Genomic DNA, 18003 nt, shown 5'->3' on the forward strand with positions numbered 1-18003 from the left:
TTCTAGCCGCACCTCGTATTGTGTTTGGGCGCCAGTAATCGGTGTTACCAGCACACTGTGTGTAGGTACCAGTCAAAAGTGTCATCACCTCATTGTGTATAGTCAGCAGTCAACAGTGTCATCATCATACTGTGTGTAAGCACCAGTCAACAGTGCCAAGTTTGCTTTGTTTGCAGATGATGGAAACATTGCAATAAATAGCAAATCAAGTGAAGTCTTAGAAATATCAGCTAGTAAAATATTTGTGGACATTAATTACTGGTTCCTAACCAATTCTTTGTCACTCAAGTTTGAAAAAACACACTACATGATGTTCAGAACTTGTAAGGGGTGTCCCACAAGTATATGCCTAACATACGATGACAAGCAGATAGAAGAAGTGGACAGTGTTAAATTCTAGGGATTACAGCTTGATAATAAATTTAACTGAGACGAGCACACCACAGAACTGCTGAAGCGTCTTAACAAATCTCTATTTGCAATGCGAATTGTGTCAGACATAGGGAATATAAAAATGAAAAAGCTGGCATACTACGCTTACTTTCATTCCATAATGTCATATGGGGGCCAGCCGGTGCGGCCGAGCGGTTCTAGGCGCTTCAGTCTGGAACCTAACGGCCGCTACTGTCGCAGGTTCGAATCCTGCCTCGGGCATGGATGTGTGTGATGTCCTTAGGTTAGTTAGGTTTAAGTAGTTCTAAGTTCTAGGGGACTGATGACCTTAGATGTTAAGTCCCATAGTGCTCAGAGCCATTTGAACCATTTGTCAAATGGGATTATTTTTTGAGGTAATTCATCAAGTCAAGCTAAAGTTTTTCGGGCATAAATACGTGCAATAAGAGTTATGTGTGGTGTGAACTCAAGAACATCCTGCAGAGGCCTGTTTAGGGAACTAGGGATACTAACTACTGCTTCCCAATATGTTCATTCCGTAATGAAATTTGTCATTAAAAATATATCACTTTTTCAAACCAACAGCTCAATTCATGGAATCAATACTAGAAATAAGAATAATCTTCACAAGGATTTAAAGTCACTTACTCTTGTACAAAAATGTTATTCAATAACACACATTTTCAATAACTTGCCAGTAGCCATAAAAAGGTTAACAACCAATGGAAGTCAGTTTAAGAGAAGCCTAATGGATTTATTGGTGGCCAGCTCATCTCCTTCTACTCCATTGATGATCAGTACAACCAACTGATTTGTGTTTATATATATATAAGTAAAATCTAACTTTTGTCCCATTTCAGTGTAGTAATGTGTTTACTGTAAATAAGTAATGTAGTAGTTCTATTATATGTTTATTACCTTATAAATAAAAAAAACATTTTTTTTAAATTTTAAATTTAGTGCATTAATGCGATCTTAGTGAATGAGTGTTTGTAAAATGATTCTTTCATATAGTGTTCATTTTAAAAAATTACGATCGTTCCACTTGGGTCCTGTGGAAGGTACATTAGCTTATTTGTTTCAGTTGTAAATATTTGTCATGAATTATTGTTTTTCTGACATGTTCTACATCCTGGATGACCTCTTCACTACAGATCAATTGGAATGAAAGTAAATCTAATCTAATCTAATCTAATCATCATCGTATTATGTCGAAGCACCAGCCAACAGAGTCATCACCACATTGTGTGCAGTCAACAGCATCATTGCCACAGTGTGTGTAGTCGCCAGTGAAGAGCGTCAACATTACACTGTGTGCAGGCGCTATTCAAAAGCGTCGTCAGCACATTGTACGTACAGGGTGACACACGGGAGACGGACGGTTTCGAACTGCGTAGTACTGAGGGCGCGGTGGTGGGAGGTGGTCGTAGTGGGGTTAGAGCTGTGATCCACACAAGAGGCCATTTCATTTACTCAGTCACTATGGAGCAGTGGGACTTGCAACGTCGAGTGTTTGTCTGTGACAGTTTCGTGAAAAGTGGTGAGTCTATTATTGCTGCGCAGCGATTGTCTCGTGCTCGGTTTAATGTCGGTCGACATGGAGCTGTTCCGAGCCGTAACACAATCCTCAGATTGGTGGAAAACTTCAGATCAACTGGAAACATACTGGATAAGAAGCATCCTGGCCCGAGACGCAGAGTAACGACACCAGACAATGTTGAAAGGGTGAGGCAGGCGGCAGTCAGAAGCCCAGGACGGTCAGCTAGACGCCATGCTAGTGAGTTAAGAATCAATCGTGAATCGGTTCGACGAATTTTGCATAAAGAATTAAAATTCCATCGCTACAACATGCTCATTGTCCAACAACTTAAGGAAACTGATTATGCTGTACGAGAAGACTACACTTACCGAATGCAAGTGATTTTGGGATCGAATCAAAATGAAATTTTATTAATGAGTGATGAAGCTCATTTTCATTTAAACGGTACCGTGAATAAGCAAAACCTACGTTACTGGGCTCCAGAGCATCCACACCTTATGGCTCTGAGCACTATGGGACTCAACATCTTAGGTCATAAGTCCCCTAGAACTTAGAACTACTTAAACCTAACTAACTTAAGGACATCACACACACCCATGCCCGAGGCAGGATTCGAACCTGCGACCGTAGCACACACATTATCCATGAGCGTCCTCTACACTCAGAAAAAGTAACAGTCTAGTGTGCTCTTGGCTTTGTTGGCATTATTGGACCTTATTTTTTTGAAGAGAACGGGGCCACAGTTACTGTTAATTCGGTTCGTTACATTCGTGTGCTTGAAACATTCTTGAAACCAGAACTAAGAAGACGACGAATCCCTTTAAAACGCATTTGGTTCCAGCAGGATGGGACAACATTGCACACCGCAAACACTTCAATGACAGTTCTTAGACGCATGTTTCCTGGCCGAATTATCTCACGTTTTGGCAATGTTCCTTGGCCTCCCAGGTCTCCCGACTTGTCAGTATGTGACTTTTTTTCTGTGGGGGTACCTTAAGAACTGTGTCTATAACCACAAACCACGAAATTTGGACAAGTTGAAGAATGCAATCGTTCAAGAAATTACTGCCATCCCTGCAGAGATTTTAGTCCGTGCGATGGAGGATTTTGGGAACAGGCTTGACTCCTGCATTCAAAATGATGGACATCACGTTGACGACATTATTTTTCACAAATAACTTTGTTAACTAAAATGCCAAATAATGCGCTTTGATTCTATGTAAATAAACATGCATTAATTGTAAAGTTGGCTGAGTTGCTGTTGTTGTTGTGGTCTTCAGTGCTGAGACTGGTTTGATGCAGCTCTCGATGCTACTCTATCCTGTGCAAGCTTCTTCATCTGCCAGTACCTACTGCAACCTACATCCTTCTGAATCTGCTTAGTGTATTCATCTCTTGGTCTCCCTCTACGATTTTTACCCTCCACACTGCCCTCCAATACTAAATTGATGATTCTTTGATGCCTCGGAACATGTCCTAGAAAGCGATTCCTTCTTCTAGTCAAATTGAGGCACAAATTTCTCTTCTCTCCAATTCTGTTCAGTACCTCCTCATTAGTTATGTGATCTACCCATATAATCTTCAGCATTCTTCTGTAGCACCACATTTCGAAAGCTTCTATTCTCTTCTTGTCCACACTATTTATCGTCCATGTTTCACTTCCATACATGGCTACACTGCATACAAATACTTTCAGAAACGACTTCCTGACACTTAAATCTATACTCGATGTTAAGAAATTTCTCTTCTTCACAAACGCTTTCCTTGCCATTGCCAGTCTGCATTTTATATCTTCTCTACTTCGACCATCATCAGTTATTTTGCTCCCCAAATAGCAAAACTCCTTTACTACTTTAAGTGTCTCATTTCCTAATATAATTCCCTCAGCATCACCCGACTTAATTCGACTTCATTCCATTATCCTCGTTTTGCTTTTGTTGATGTTCATCTTATATCCTCCTTTCAAGGCACTATCTATTCCGTTCAACTAGTCTTCCGAGTCCTTTGCCGTCTCTGACAGAATTACAATGTCACCGGCGAACCTCAAAGTTTTTATTTCTTCTCCATGGATATTAATACCTACTCCAGATTTTTCTTTTGTTTCCTTCACTGCTTGCTCAATATGCAGATTGAATAACATCGGGGATAGGCTACAACCCTGTCTCACTCCCTTCCCAACCACTGCTTCCCTTTCGTGTCCCTCGACTCTTATAACTGCCCTCTGGTTTCTGTACAAATTGTAAATAGCCTTTCGTTCCCTGTATTATACCCCTGCCACCTTCAGAATTTGAAAGAGAGTATTCCATTCGACATTGTCAAAAGCTTTCTCTAAGTCTACAAATATTATTTCATTAAAAACCGTCCGTCTCCCGTGTGTCAGCCTGAATTAGGAACCCATCAGCGGCGACATCATGACAGTGTGTTGGTCACCAGTCAACAGCATCATCGTCAGCGTGTGTGTATGTACCACTCAACAGCACCAGTATGGCAGTATGGGTAGTCACGAGTCAACAGCGTGACGCCGCTCTGTGTGCAGGCGCTCACCTTGCGGCCTGGGCTCGCCGGTGACGCGGAAGGAGACGCTGACGTCCTCGCCGACGGCGGCGCTCACGTCGGAGTCCGGCCGGGTGATGAAGAGCGCCGGCCGCACGCCGCGCGCCGCCTCCGCCACCATGACGCGCGCCGCCGACTCGGCGACGCCCCAGGCGTTGTGCGCGCGGCAGCGGTAGACGCCGGCGTCGCGGGGCGTCGCGGCGCCGCTCAGCAGCAGCGTGTGCACGCCCGACTCCTCCCAGCTGCGCGCCAGCGGCGGCCGCAGCGGGTGCCCGTCCAGCGTCCACGACACCGCCGGCTGCGGCGAGCCTGCGCCACAACACAGTCCCACACTTCCGCAAGGCGCTCGATACAGTTCCCCACAGTCGTTTAATGAACAAAGTAAGAGCATATGGACTATCAGACCAATTGTGTGATTGGACTGAAGAGTTCCTAGATAACAGAAGGCAGCATGTCATTCTCAATGGAGAGAAGTCTTCCGAAGTAAGAGTGATGTCAGGTGTGCCGCAGGGGAGTGTCGTTGGACCGTTGCTATTCACAATATACATAAATGAACTTGTGGATAACATCGGAAGTTCACTGAGGATTCGTGATTTCCTGCCAGGAAGGTCGCAGTTGGTAGAAATAGAAGGCAAATCATCGAGTAAAACTGAAGTCATAGCGGGTGTTCCCCAGGGAAGCGTCCTGGGACCTCTGCTGTTCCTGATCTATATAAACGACCTGGGTGACAATCTGAGCAGTTCTCTTAGGTTGTTCGCAGATGATGCTGTAATTTACCGTCTAGTAAGGTCATCCGAAGACCAGTATCAGTTGCAAAGCGATTTAGAAAAGATTGCTGTATGGTGTGGCAGGTGGCAGTTGACGCTAAATAACGAAAAGTGTGAGGTGATCCACATGAGTTCCAAAAGAAATCAGTTGGAATTCGATTGCTCGATAAATAGTACAATTCTCAAGGCTGTCAATTCAACGAAGTACCTGGGTGTTAAAATTACGAACAACTTCAGTTGGAAAGACCACAGCGATAATATTGTGGGGAAGGCGAGCCAAAGGTTGCGTTTCATTGGCAGGACTCTGTTAGAATATTGCTGCGCGGTGTGGGATCCTTACCAGGTGGTATTGACGGAGGACATCGAAAGGGTGCAAAAACGGGCAGCTCGTTTTGTATTATCACGTAATAGGGGAGAGAGTGTGGCAGATATGATTCGCCAGTTGGGATGGAAGTCATTAAAGCAAAGACGTTTTTCAACGCGGCGAGATCTATTTACGAAATTTCAGTCACCAACTTTCTCTTCCGAATGCGAAAATATTTTTTTGAGCCCAACCTACATAGGTAGGAATGATCATCAAAATAAAATAAGAGAAATCAGAGCTCGAACAGAAAGGTTTAGGTGTTCGTTTTTCCCACGCGTTGTTCGGGAGTGGAATGGTAGAGAGATAGTATGATTGTGGTTCGATGAACCCTCTGCCAAGCACTTAAATGTGAATTGCAGAATAATCATGTAGATGTAGAGGCATTTTGCGGATGATGCTGTAGTATATCAAGAGGTTGTAACAATGGAAAATTGTACTGAAATGCAGGAGTATCTGCAACGAATTGACGCATCGTACAGGGAATGGCAATTGAATCTCAATGTAGACAAGTGTAATGTGCTGCGAATATATAGAAAGAAAGATACTTTATCATTTAGCTACAATATAGCGGGTCAGCAACTGGAAGCAGTTAATTCCATAAATTATCTGGGAGTAGGCATTAGGAAGATCTTGTAGTCCTACTGAATAGAATGGATAAAGTTATGGGGGAAGAATAAAATATGACAATTAATAAAGCAAAAACAAAAGTAATGGCATGCGACAAAAAAGATCAACTGAAAGTCCAAGTTCATGTAGGCAATGAACTGCTTGAACAAGTTGATAAATTTACTTATCTGGGCAGTAATATTACCAGGGATGGAAGGAACAAGGCAGAAGTGAGGAGTAGAATTGCTCAAGCTAAGGCTGCTTTTAACAAGAAGAAAAACATCTTAACGTCTAAGAGCATCAGCCTTGAAATCAGGAAAAGATTTTTGAAATCACATGTGTGGAGTGTGGCATGCTACGGGGGTGAAACATGGACTCTCGGGACAGAGGAAGACCAGAAGCTAAATTCTTTTGAAATGTGGTGCTATAGACGCATACTCAAAATAAAATGTATCGACAAGGTCACAAACGAAGTGGTTCTGGAAAGAGCAGATGAGAAGAGAAGCTTCTGGAGTTTCATCGTTAAAAGAAGAGTGCAATTTACAGGCCATCTATTGAGACATGAAGGACTCCTGAACACAATCATAGAGGGAAATGTCGAGGGAAAAAGACCAAGAGGAAGACAACGACTGCGGTACATGGGTCAAATCGTGAAAGATGTGGGATGTAACACATATAAAGAAATGAAGAGAAAAGCTGAAAGACGCACAGTATTGAGAAAAGCTGCCATTGTAGCTGTTGCAAACCAATCCTTCGATTGACCACTGCAGAAGAAGGCATTAGGAGTGATTTAAAATGGAATGACCATATAAAGTTGATCGTCGGTAAAGCAGATGCCAGACTGAGATTCACTGGAATAATCCTAAGGCAATACAATCCGAAAACAAAGGAAGTAGGTTACAGTACACTTGTTCGCCCACTGCTTGAATGTTGCTCACCAGTGTGGTATCCGTACCAGATAGGGCTGATAGGAGAGATAGAGAAGATCCAACGGACAGCAGCGCGCTTCGTTAGAGGATCATTTAGTAATCACGAAAGTGTTAACGAGATGATAGATAAACTCCAGTGGAAGACTATGCAGGAGAGACGCTCAGTAGCTGGGTACGGGCTTTTGTTGAAGTTTCGAGAAGATACCTTCACCGAGGAGTCAAGCAGTATATTGCTCCCTCCTGCGTATATCACGCGAAGAGACCATGAGGATAAAATCAGAGAGATCAGAGCCCACACAGAGGCATACCGACAATCTTTCTTTCCACGAACAATACGAGACTGGAATAGAAGGGAGAACCGATAGAGCTACTCAAGGTACCCTCCACCACACACCGTCAGGTGTCTTGCGGAGTATGGCTGTAGATGTAGATGTAGATGTAGAGAGGTCTGGGGGTGGGCGCTTCTTTTATTTGCTGGCGTCTCTCAGAGTTACATTTCAGACATAGTTTGCGAGTGACACAAACTTTCCACCTTATACATCTCATTGTGTACACTAGCACAAGAACATACAGCCGATTTCACGTGACTGCATAAGTGAAGATAAAATCTTTCGGTACTTTTTATATTACACATCAAAACCGAAAGTTTACCACTGCGGAAGCTGTGAGCTACCGGTAAGTGTGTTACCCGGATGAAGATGGAGATACTTCACTGCAGGGAGTTTCAACAGTTATTTGTTTCGGCAGGTTATGTCTATATATTGTTCTGCTTGTTCTTTGTACAAGAAATTCCATATAGATAAACGGAAGGGCAAGAAGCACACAAAGCTGTTTGTACCAGGCATTATTTAGGCTGCAGTGGTGGAATGGAAGCAGTAGGTATAAAACAGATTTTGCATAAGTGTTTGCAGAAGTAAGGCGTATGATACATGAAGTATTTAGGAGATGAAGACTAGTTGCCGGTGGCTGTGGCCGAGTGGTTCTAGGTGCCTCAGTCTGGAACCACACGACCGCCACGGTCGCAGATTCGAATCGTGCCTCAGGCATGGGTGTGTCTGATGTACATATGTTAGTTAGGTACAAGTAGTTCTAAGTTCTATGGGACTGATGACCTCAGATGTTAAGTCCCGTAGTGCTCAGAACCATTTGAACCATTTTGAAGGCTAGTTCTATCAAGATTGTAATTGAAAGTCAGCCCTATGGAAAAGGCGCCAGTACTGAAAAATTGGAGTGCTTAGGGTATATTCACTAGAGGATGGGCGACTCAGAAGACTTGTCACCGACAATAATGGGAAACTACTGGAAGATAGAAAGCCATTGGGAGGACTTACAATTATATTATGCTGGTGCAATCCGAAATAACCTCACACACTTGGATAATATGAGGAACGCAGTATGGGCTACTTGGTTTCATTACCGGTCGAAAGACAATTCACCTCAACATTGCGTATGTTCTATTCAGGGGCGCAAATTCCTGAAACGCAAGAAAAATGAGGAAGCTGTTGTCGTAAGAATAAACTTCCTTATGAGGTAGCAATGGCCATTAAACCAACTTCCGGAGCACTGGCTTCATCAGAACTTCTAGAAAAGAGTTTGCATGGCAAAACACAGAACCCAAATGAGAGCTTCAATTTTCTTATTTGAAGCTGATGTCCAAGGACAGTGTTTGGTTGCAGTCCGGTGGAGAAGATTTCTGCTTTGAAAGCTGCAGCAGTGTACAATGTTGGGAATACAGCAAGATTTCACATCCTCAAGAAACAGGGCTTTACACCTGGAGTCTTCACTGAGCAGATATTGCGGATCATCGATGAGCAACGAATTGCAAAGGCAGAAGTTTCAGTGCAGAATATGGGTAAAATTGGAACAGAGGAGATGAAAGACCCTGGCAGGTAGCGGTGGTCACGAGAAGGTACAGTGCAGGAAGACCGGGCTCCCGACGGCCACGTGATACTACCGAGGGTAGACCATCGTACTCAGTGTATGGCACCGGCGCATCGCACACCATCTGCAGCAGCAATCTGAGTAGCAGTTGGCACCGCAGTGACTCAACGAACTGTGACAAATAGGTTACTTCAAGGAGCCAGACGCCCTGTAGCGTGCATTCCACTGGCCCCAAACCATCGCCATTTGCGACTTCAGTGGTGTCAGGCGAGAGCTGATTGTAAGGCAGGATGGAGTTGCGCTGTGTTTTCTGATGAAAGCTGGTCCTGCATAAGTGCGTTGGCCGTGTATTGGTAAGGGGGTGGCCAGTTGAGGACCTGCAACCACCTGTCTGTGTGCCAGACACACTGGATCTACACCTAGAGTTATGGTCAGGAGTGCGATTCCATATGAAAGCGGGAGCACTCTCGTGGTTATCCCACGCACCCTGACTGCAGATTTGTAAGTCAGTCTGGTGATTCGACCTGTTGTGGTGTCATTCATCCGTGGTATGTTTTCCAACGGGATAACGCTCGTCCACACACCGCTGTTGTAATCCAACATGCTCTACAGAGTGTCGACATGTTGCCCTGGCCTGCTCGATCAGCAGATGTGTCTCCAATCGAGCACATATGGGACACCATCCGACGACAACTTCAGCGTCATCCACAATCAGTATTAATCGTCCTTGTATTGACCGACGAAATGCAACAGCATGAAACTCCACCCCACAAACTGACATCCGACACCTGTACACCACAATGCATGGACGTTTGCGTGATTACATCTGACATTCTGGCCGTCACAACTGTTATTTATGTACCAGCATTTCACATTTTCATTGGACTATCTCGCGGTTATGTTAACCTGTGATCTCGCAGTGTTAATGATTTCCGTATGTTACAAAGGCGAATGTATTCTCGAAATTTCATTACTCTACACTAATTAATTATTTTTTGTTGTTGCGATTTTGTTTTGTCAGTGTATGTGAGAAACTACTGGAAGGATTTCCATGAAATATGGCACACTTATTCTAAACAGAAGCAATATTTAAGTAGAAACATCTGGAAAGTGTTCTGAGGAGCAATTGGTACTCCAAAAATTATATTAGAAGTGTAACAGAGCCAAACACTCGGAGGAGTATGAAATCAGGAAAAGAAATGTCGGGCAGGGCTTTCTGCCATACATTCCCAGAGTGGCGGACAGAATCGGCCGTGTATTGCACAAGCACGGCGTTAAGACAATTTTCAAACCGACAACGAAGATCAAAGAATGTCTTAGATCGGCAAAGGAGAAAAGGGACCCACTTGCAATGTTGGGAATATACCGCTTATCATGCACATGCGGAAAAATTTATGTCGGAATGACTGGACGATAAATCAACACCAGGATGAAAGAACAAAATGCGACATTGCAGGTTGGAGCAGGTGGAGAAATCGGCCGTGGCAGAGCACGCGCTGAGTGAGATTGACCATGTAATAAAATTCTCCGACATGGAAGTTCTGGCTGTAGAGAAGCACTATCAAACCCGATTGTTTAGAGAAGCTGTAGAAATACACAAACACGGGAACAGCTTCAACAAGAAAGAGGAAAGCCTTAAAGTATACAGATCCTGGCTTCCCGTACTGCAGCGAACGACCGTCGCAGGTAGCAAGAGGAGAACCGCACCGGAAATGACCGCGGAGAAGCCCTCGGACGTTGCGCCAGGTACATATAGTCTGCAGCCGCGAGCTCGGCTCCAGTTCACCACCGGCAATGGAGGGCGAAGCTTTTACAATGCCAGCCACTCGTGCTGGCGAAACGTCAGAAAAATCATCAGACGAACGTCGGCCGAAGAACCCGAGACAGAAGCAAATAGGCAATTTGTCAACAACTGGCCACGAAAGCCTTAACAATTTTGTAACGCTGAGCTACTTAGGCTTCCGGAGATATTCATGGGACACGTGAAGTTCACCTCCTGCCCCGCTAGGACACGTCTATAAAGTTACTCTGCCACCTGACGCGGACTGCAAAGCAGCAATGGCAGCGTTTAAGGAACAGGACATTTTGCACACGCCTGTCTTCGGCGTAAAGACCCTGAAGATCGCTGTTCACGACCTTCCTCTGTGGTATAATCTAGTTAATCTCAGGTGAGAGCTGTTGGACCTGGGCGTCGGGTACGGACTACGCTCCTTACCACGCCTTCCATCGCCCAAAATACGCAGAGAATAGTCACCGGTGTTCGTAATTATCAGCGTCGTGGATTATGGAACTTAATATAGACCAGTGCCACACCAGTGAAAATGGAAGAGCTACGCTCCAACTGCCAAGCTGTCGACTATATGACCCGGTTTTACTCAACGTCGTTCAGTGCATCAAGTATCCTGGCAGCCATCCTAGTAGCACGGCTCGCGCTATAAAGAAGAAGAACCACCGAAACGTGCAGGCTGTCGTGAGAACTACATACCGTGGCTGCCTCTCCTTTAAGCCTGTCGCTACATGGAGCCGCCGTCAGTCCCTGGGAATGACGTCCTAAAAATCCTCCCCATTTTGACTTGGCGTGACTGTCGCCCACATGATCTCCGCCAAAAACGACGCGAATGAAAGTCGAACTAAACAAGAGTCTGAGAAGAATGAATTTTTTCACTCCTCAGCGGAGAGTGCACTGTTATGAAATATCCTGGCAAAACAAAAGCTGTGAGGATGATTCGTGAGTCGTTTTAGGGTAGTTCACTCGGCAGAGCACTTGTTCGTGAAAGTCAAAGTTCCCAGTTCTAAGCTGCCAAGAAATTTCAAGAGTTTGAGACATTGCTAGGTGCTCAAGGAACTTGGACCTACTTAAGGCTCCGCTCCACAGGAAATACCACTGCGCTCGGATCATCAGAGCAGTTTACCCTCAGGGCTTAGATATACTCTTCAAAGTAAAGATAGCGCTCTCTTCCCCCCAAGGACTCTCTTACGGAAAGCGTATTCGCAGAGAAATGCGCAAACGCCGCTAGCAAAGGCATTGCAACCCGTTTAACTACCAGCGAGAAATCACTGCATGGAGTTCCCAGAACACGAAGAACTAATGAGCCAGCACACCCACGAGACCTTTCCGAATACACTGGACGACACATCGTCTGCCATCATGACTCTGAAACCACTTATTTGTGAAGCATAGTGTCAAGACTGTGCCACAGATGTTAGTAGCTGCTGTCAGCCGATACCATCACTGTTCCCCAGTCCCAATAGACTGGCCTGTCCAGAGTCTCGACCTGATGCCATTGGTACACTTTGGGATGAAAAACAACGTCGACTTCAGTATAGAGCACAGCACCAAAAATCACTGCATTCTCTGGTTTCGCCATTTGGAGAAGAATGGGCTGCCATTTCTCCACTGCCATTCAGACGCCTTTATGAATGTGTCCCGAGCAGGGTTCAAGAGGTCATAAAGGCTGAGGATGGACACAACCCGTATCAGTGTCGAGTAATAGAAGTCCGGATACTTTTGATCAGATAGTGTGACACGGCTGGGAAAAGCGTTACGTCATAGCTTAAAATCCTAGGCCAGAATTAAGTATGAACCGTGAACCTTTGGAACTTCTACATAGCATTTACCGACTGAATGATCTAGGCACACATTCGTAAGTACACTACTAGCCATTAAAATTGCTACACCACGAAGATGACTTGCTACAGACGCGAAATTTAACCGACAGGAAGAAGATGCTGTGATGTGCAACTGATTAGCTTTTCAGAGCATTCACACAAGGTTGGCGCCGGTGGCGACACCTACAACGTGCTGACATGAGGCAAGTTTCCAACCGATTTCTCATACGCAAACAGCAGTTGTCCGGCGTTGCCTGGTGAAACGTTGTTGTGATGAATCCTGTAAGGAAGAGAAATGCGTACCATCACGTTTCCGACTTTGATAACATCTACATCTACATTTATACTCCGCAAGCCGCCCAACGGTGTGTGGCAGAGGGCACTTTACGTGTCACTGTCGTTACCTCCCTTTCCTGTTCCACTCGGGTATGGTTCGCGGGAAGAACGACTGCCGGAAAGCCTCCGTGCCCGCTCGAATCTCTCTCATTTTACATTCATGATGTCCTCGGGAGGTATAAGCAGGGGGAAGCAATATATTCGATACCTCATCCAGAAACGCACCCTCTCGAAACCTCGACAGCAAGCTACACCGCGATGCAGAGCTCCTCTGTTGAAGAGTAAGGCTATCGGATTGTAGCCTATCGCGATTGCGGTTTATCGTATCGCGACATTGCTGCTCGCGTTGGTCGAGATCCAATGACTGTCAGCAGAATATGGAATCGGTGGGTTCAGGAGGGTAATACGGAACGCCGTGCTGGATCCCAACGGCCTCGTATCACTAGCAGTTGAGATGACAGGCATCTTATCCGCATGGCTGTAACGGATCGTGCAGCCATGTCTAGATCCCTGAGTCAACAGATGGGGACGTTTGCGAGACAACAACCATCTGCACGAACAGTTCGACGACGTTTGCAGCAGCATGGACTATCAGCTCGGAGACCGAGGCTGCGGTTACCCTCGACGTTGCATCACAGACAGGAGCCCCTGCGATGGTGTAATCAACGACGAACCTGGGTGCACGAATGGCAAAACGTCATATTTTCGGATGAATCCAGATTCTTTTTACAGCATCATGATGGTCGCATCCGTGTTTGGCGACATCGCGGTGAACGCACATTGAAAGCGTGTCTTCGTCATCGCCATACTGGCTAATCACCCGGCGTGATGGTATGGGGTGCTTTTGGTTACACGTCTCGGTCACTTCTTGTTCGCATTGACGACACTTTGAACAATGGACGTTACATTTCAGATGTGTTACGACCCATCGCCCTACCCTTCATTCGATCCCTGCAAAACCCTACATTTCAGCAGGATAATGCACGACCGCATGTTGCAGGTCCTGTACGGGCCTTTCTGGATACAGAAAATGTTCGACTGCTGTCCTCGCCAGCACATTCTCCAGACCTCTCACCAATTGAAAACGTCTGGTCAATGGTGGCCGAGCAACTGGCTCGTCACAAGACACCAGTCACTACTCTTGATGAACTCTGGTATCGTGTTGAAGCTGCATGGGCATCTGTACCTGTACACGCCATCCAAGCTCTGTTTGACTCAATGCCCAGGCGTGTCAAGGCCAGAGGTGGTTGTTCTGAGTGCTGATTTCTCAGGATCTATGCACCCAAATTGCGTGAAAATGTAATCACATGTCAGCTCTTGTATAATATATTTGTTCAATGAATATCCGCTTGTCATCTGCATATCTTCTTGGTGTAGCAATTTTAATGGCCAGTAGTGTATGATGTGAGTATTAGAAAACTGTAGCTCGATTGGTGTGGGGGAATGTTACGTGATGTACAGCAGGGCGCGCTACGTGTTTACTGCAGTGGCGAGTGCCCTCCTTTGTGGAGGGAGAGAGGGACAGCAGGTGTCTGCGGGCGCCGGCGCTGCCTCCTTGGGCGGCGGCTATTCTGGAGGCTCGCCGCTCCCCTGGCAGGTCGCCGCTGGGCCACGGCCGCCAGACAGCCCGCGCGCGGCCGCTCTTGGGCAAGGTGGGCACGTAACACGCCTGCGCTCTTCTGCCTCTCATGTAGCACTGGCCGCAGCTGGCGCCGGTGTTTAGTCTGCAAGTCTCCTCTAGGCCCACTCTGACCACGGCTGGTGGGCGCAAAGAGCAAAAAAACTAGTCGCTCCCCAGGCGACATCACGGTATCACCGCTTCGAGTTTTCGAAATGACTGCAATTTGGCAAGACAGAGAGTTTACAATCTTCTCCATGCATGCCATAGCCAGATGTTGGTACTCATCGATGACCAGAACCCGTAGAGCTGCCAGACTGAGGAGATGTTGATTGTTACGTAACACCCGCTGTTTCAAATAGTCCGAGACATCAGAATGAGATTTTCACTCTGCAGCGGAGTGTGCGCTGATATGAAACTTCCTGGGAGATTAAAACTGTGCGCCCGACCGAGACTCGAACTCGGGACCTTTGCCTTTCGCAGGCAAGTGCTGTACCATCTGCGCTACCCAATCACTACTCACGCCCCGTCCCTACAGCTGGCAGACGTAAAATCTGTGGGGACGGGGCGTGAGTCGTGCTTGGGTAGCTCAGATGGTAGAGCACTTGCCCGCGAAAGGCAAAGGTCCCGAGTTCGAGTCTCGATCCGGCACACAGTTTTAATCTGCCAGGAAGTTTCAGTCCCAGACGTCTTCTATGGGGCTCAGATTGGATGGGACCAGTCCAGGAATGGTCAGGTTTCTGAGCGTTCGGCGTATCAGGTAAGTATGCATGCAGCCCTGTCGAGACGGCTGCTGTCATCCTGGAAGAAGGAAATGTCCAAAGCATGCTCATGTTTGAGGTGTAGAAGAAGGGACAACACTTGTTCACCGGTAATGTTGAAATGAACATCGTGGGTCATGTTCACCGTAACGTAATTGAGTGGACCCAAGGAAAGGTACCAAAAACACTCCTTAACATCACAGTGTCACCTCCGACCTCAAATGTGGGTTAAACGGAAACACTGAAGACATGCTATCTTATACGTAGTTCTGAAAAATGGCAATTTTGAAGGTACCCGACTCCAAATTACCATTGCATGCAGTTCCCTTCAAAAAGTCAGTTTGGAAACTGGTTTAGATGGACCTGTATTCCGTAGCGGTAGCAATTCCCGTCGGGTTGGAAACTGATTGTCACTGATGGGGCGTGACAGTCGTCTCCAGATGCAGTCGATTACGATCCTTTTACGAACGCAGTTCTTAAGCGGCCTTGCAATGCTGCGAGCGGTACATCACTCCTTATGTACACGTCGCACACTTCACGTTGATATGCCAACAAACTGCACCAATTCATTCCCGTTGCGGGAAGTCGTACGTTCAAATAGAGCAACCGCCGTCCACCTACCTGCCATGTCCCCACATCGATCCATGTGCTGCTCCAGTTGCGTACTACGGACTGTCACTTAAACACTATTTCGCTGCCATGACTTACTTCAGAGTGAGCATTCTGCTCCTTTGGGAAGGTGACTAATTGTTGGTCCTACGGAGTTAGAGGATCCTGTCACGAATGGTGAGCTACACAGCTTCTCCGCGCGTACAATTGTGCTTTGGGGATGCACTCGGACGTAGATGGTCTCAATTCTTGGCACGGGGAGGCATGTAGATAGTTTCATCACCATTACTTTAGCAGCAATTGGAGGAATGGTCATGTTTTAAAGATCAACATCGTTATCCTTTCAGCAAGTATCTTAGATTAGATCCTCCCCAGTGGCATATGGAGGGATGGAACGTGATATTGTTCCATGATACGTCGGACGGGGATTCAACATTCCCCCTTGTCTTCTTCCCGCCCTTTAGTGCTCCCGCGGAGGAACAGCCTATGTGCTCTAGCGGATTTTACGCTTTCCCCTTCTTTCACGTGTAACAACACAGACTACATAACACAACGCTACATGCAGTAAGCAGCCATTACTTTCACTTACGTGATACAGGTACGAATCTGTCAACTCAAAATGGTTTGGAAGAAGGCAGTATATTGTATTCAAAGCGGTATCTTAAAAGTACATTACTCTATTTCATGTTCTACGAATAGTTCGATACGTATCAAAATTAATCATTTTTGAAATTACTGATTGTTTAAAGGCACTTGTATCTGATGTGGAGACCACTGACTCAGCTCTCTTTGCACTTTTCATTTTGCTCTTATATTATTCATCTATCAGTTAGTCTACATATATAAATCATCTTTGATCCTGAATAGCTCTTTAAGACAATGGCTGAATGTGACAGAATACTATTGTGTGGGAGAACTCTGTGCTATGTAGATTAAATACTTGAAAAACTACAAAAATGTGTGCCTAGACGATACTACTTGAAGATGTTACATTTCAATAGAACATAGGTAATTTCGAAGTACATAGCTCTACCGTGTTTGTTCTTCGCTTGCTACTAGACTGAAATTTAATAGCGAAGTTAAATACAACTTGGGTTGAAATGATTCTAAGCAAATGCGCAGTATGATTTGTGTGTTTGGTGAGGTATTTCTCAACTAGCGTTCCGAGTGAGGCTCAGCTGCGGCCGCCGACAGCCTTTTGATAGTCAAAGTGTTAATTAGTATTCTAAAAGTTTCAAGTGAATAAGTTGGCGCGCACATCAGCCCAATGTTCAGTGAATTTGGAACCGCAGCTGTTTAAAATGGACCCCCAGGCGACCACAAAAGAGTTGCACGTTCTTTTTCAAGCAGTTACAACATTCACCTCTGTCAGCGTTCTCATATTTTTAAAGAAAGTTAACAGTGCTAATGTATGGGACTGTTTTTAGTTAATTATGTGCTTTCCTAGCTTCTTCATCAAATTCGTGCTATGTACACTCCTGGAAATTGAAATAAGAACACCGTGAATTCATTGTCCCAGGAAGGGGAAACTTTATTGACACATTCCTGGGGTCAGATACATCACATGATCACACTGACAGAACCACAGGCACATAGACACAGGCAACAGAGCATGCACAATGTCGGCACTAGTACAGTGTATATCCACCTTTCGCAGCAATGCAGGCTGCTATTCTCCCATGGAGACGATCGTAGAGATGCTGGATGTAGTCCTGTGGAACGGCTTGCCATGCCATTTCCACCTGGCGCCTCAGTTGGACCAGCGTTCGTGCTGGACGTGCAGACCGCGTGAGACGACGCTTCATCCAGTCCCAAACATGCTCAATGGGGGACAGATCCGGAGATCTTGCTGGCCAGGGTAGTTGACGTACACCTTCTAGAGCACGTTGGGTGGCACGGGATACATGCGGACGTGCATTGTCCTGTTGGAACAGCAAGTTCCCTTGCCGGTCTAGGAATGGTAGAACGATGGGTTCGATGACGGTTTGGATGTACCGTGCACTATTCAGTGTCCCCTCGACGATCACCAGTGGTGTA

The 18003-nt window shown here is 45.8% G+C and overlaps 1 protein-coding gene across 1 annotated transcript in view; it reads right to left on the reverse strand.

The window, feature by feature from the left end:
• LOC126481726 (muscle M-line assembly protein unc-89-like) overlaps positions 1-18003 on the reverse strand; it is a 1115867-nt gene that overhangs the window by 738699 nt on the left and 359165 nt on the right. The window contains exon 30 of the mRNA XM_050105679.1: positions 4478-4795. Coding sequence (XP_049961636.1) covers positions 4478-4795 — 318 coding nt within the window. The remainder of the gene's footprint in view (positions 1-4477; positions 4796-18003) is intronic.

This window comes from Schistocerca serialis, chromosome 5 (genome assembly GCF_023864345.2).
Source record: "Schistocerca serialis cubense isolate TAMUIC-IGC-003099 chromosome 5, iqSchSeri2.2, whole genome shotgun sequence".
NCBI lineage: Eukaryota > Metazoa > Arthropoda > Insecta > Orthoptera > Acrididae > Schistocerca > Schistocerca serialis.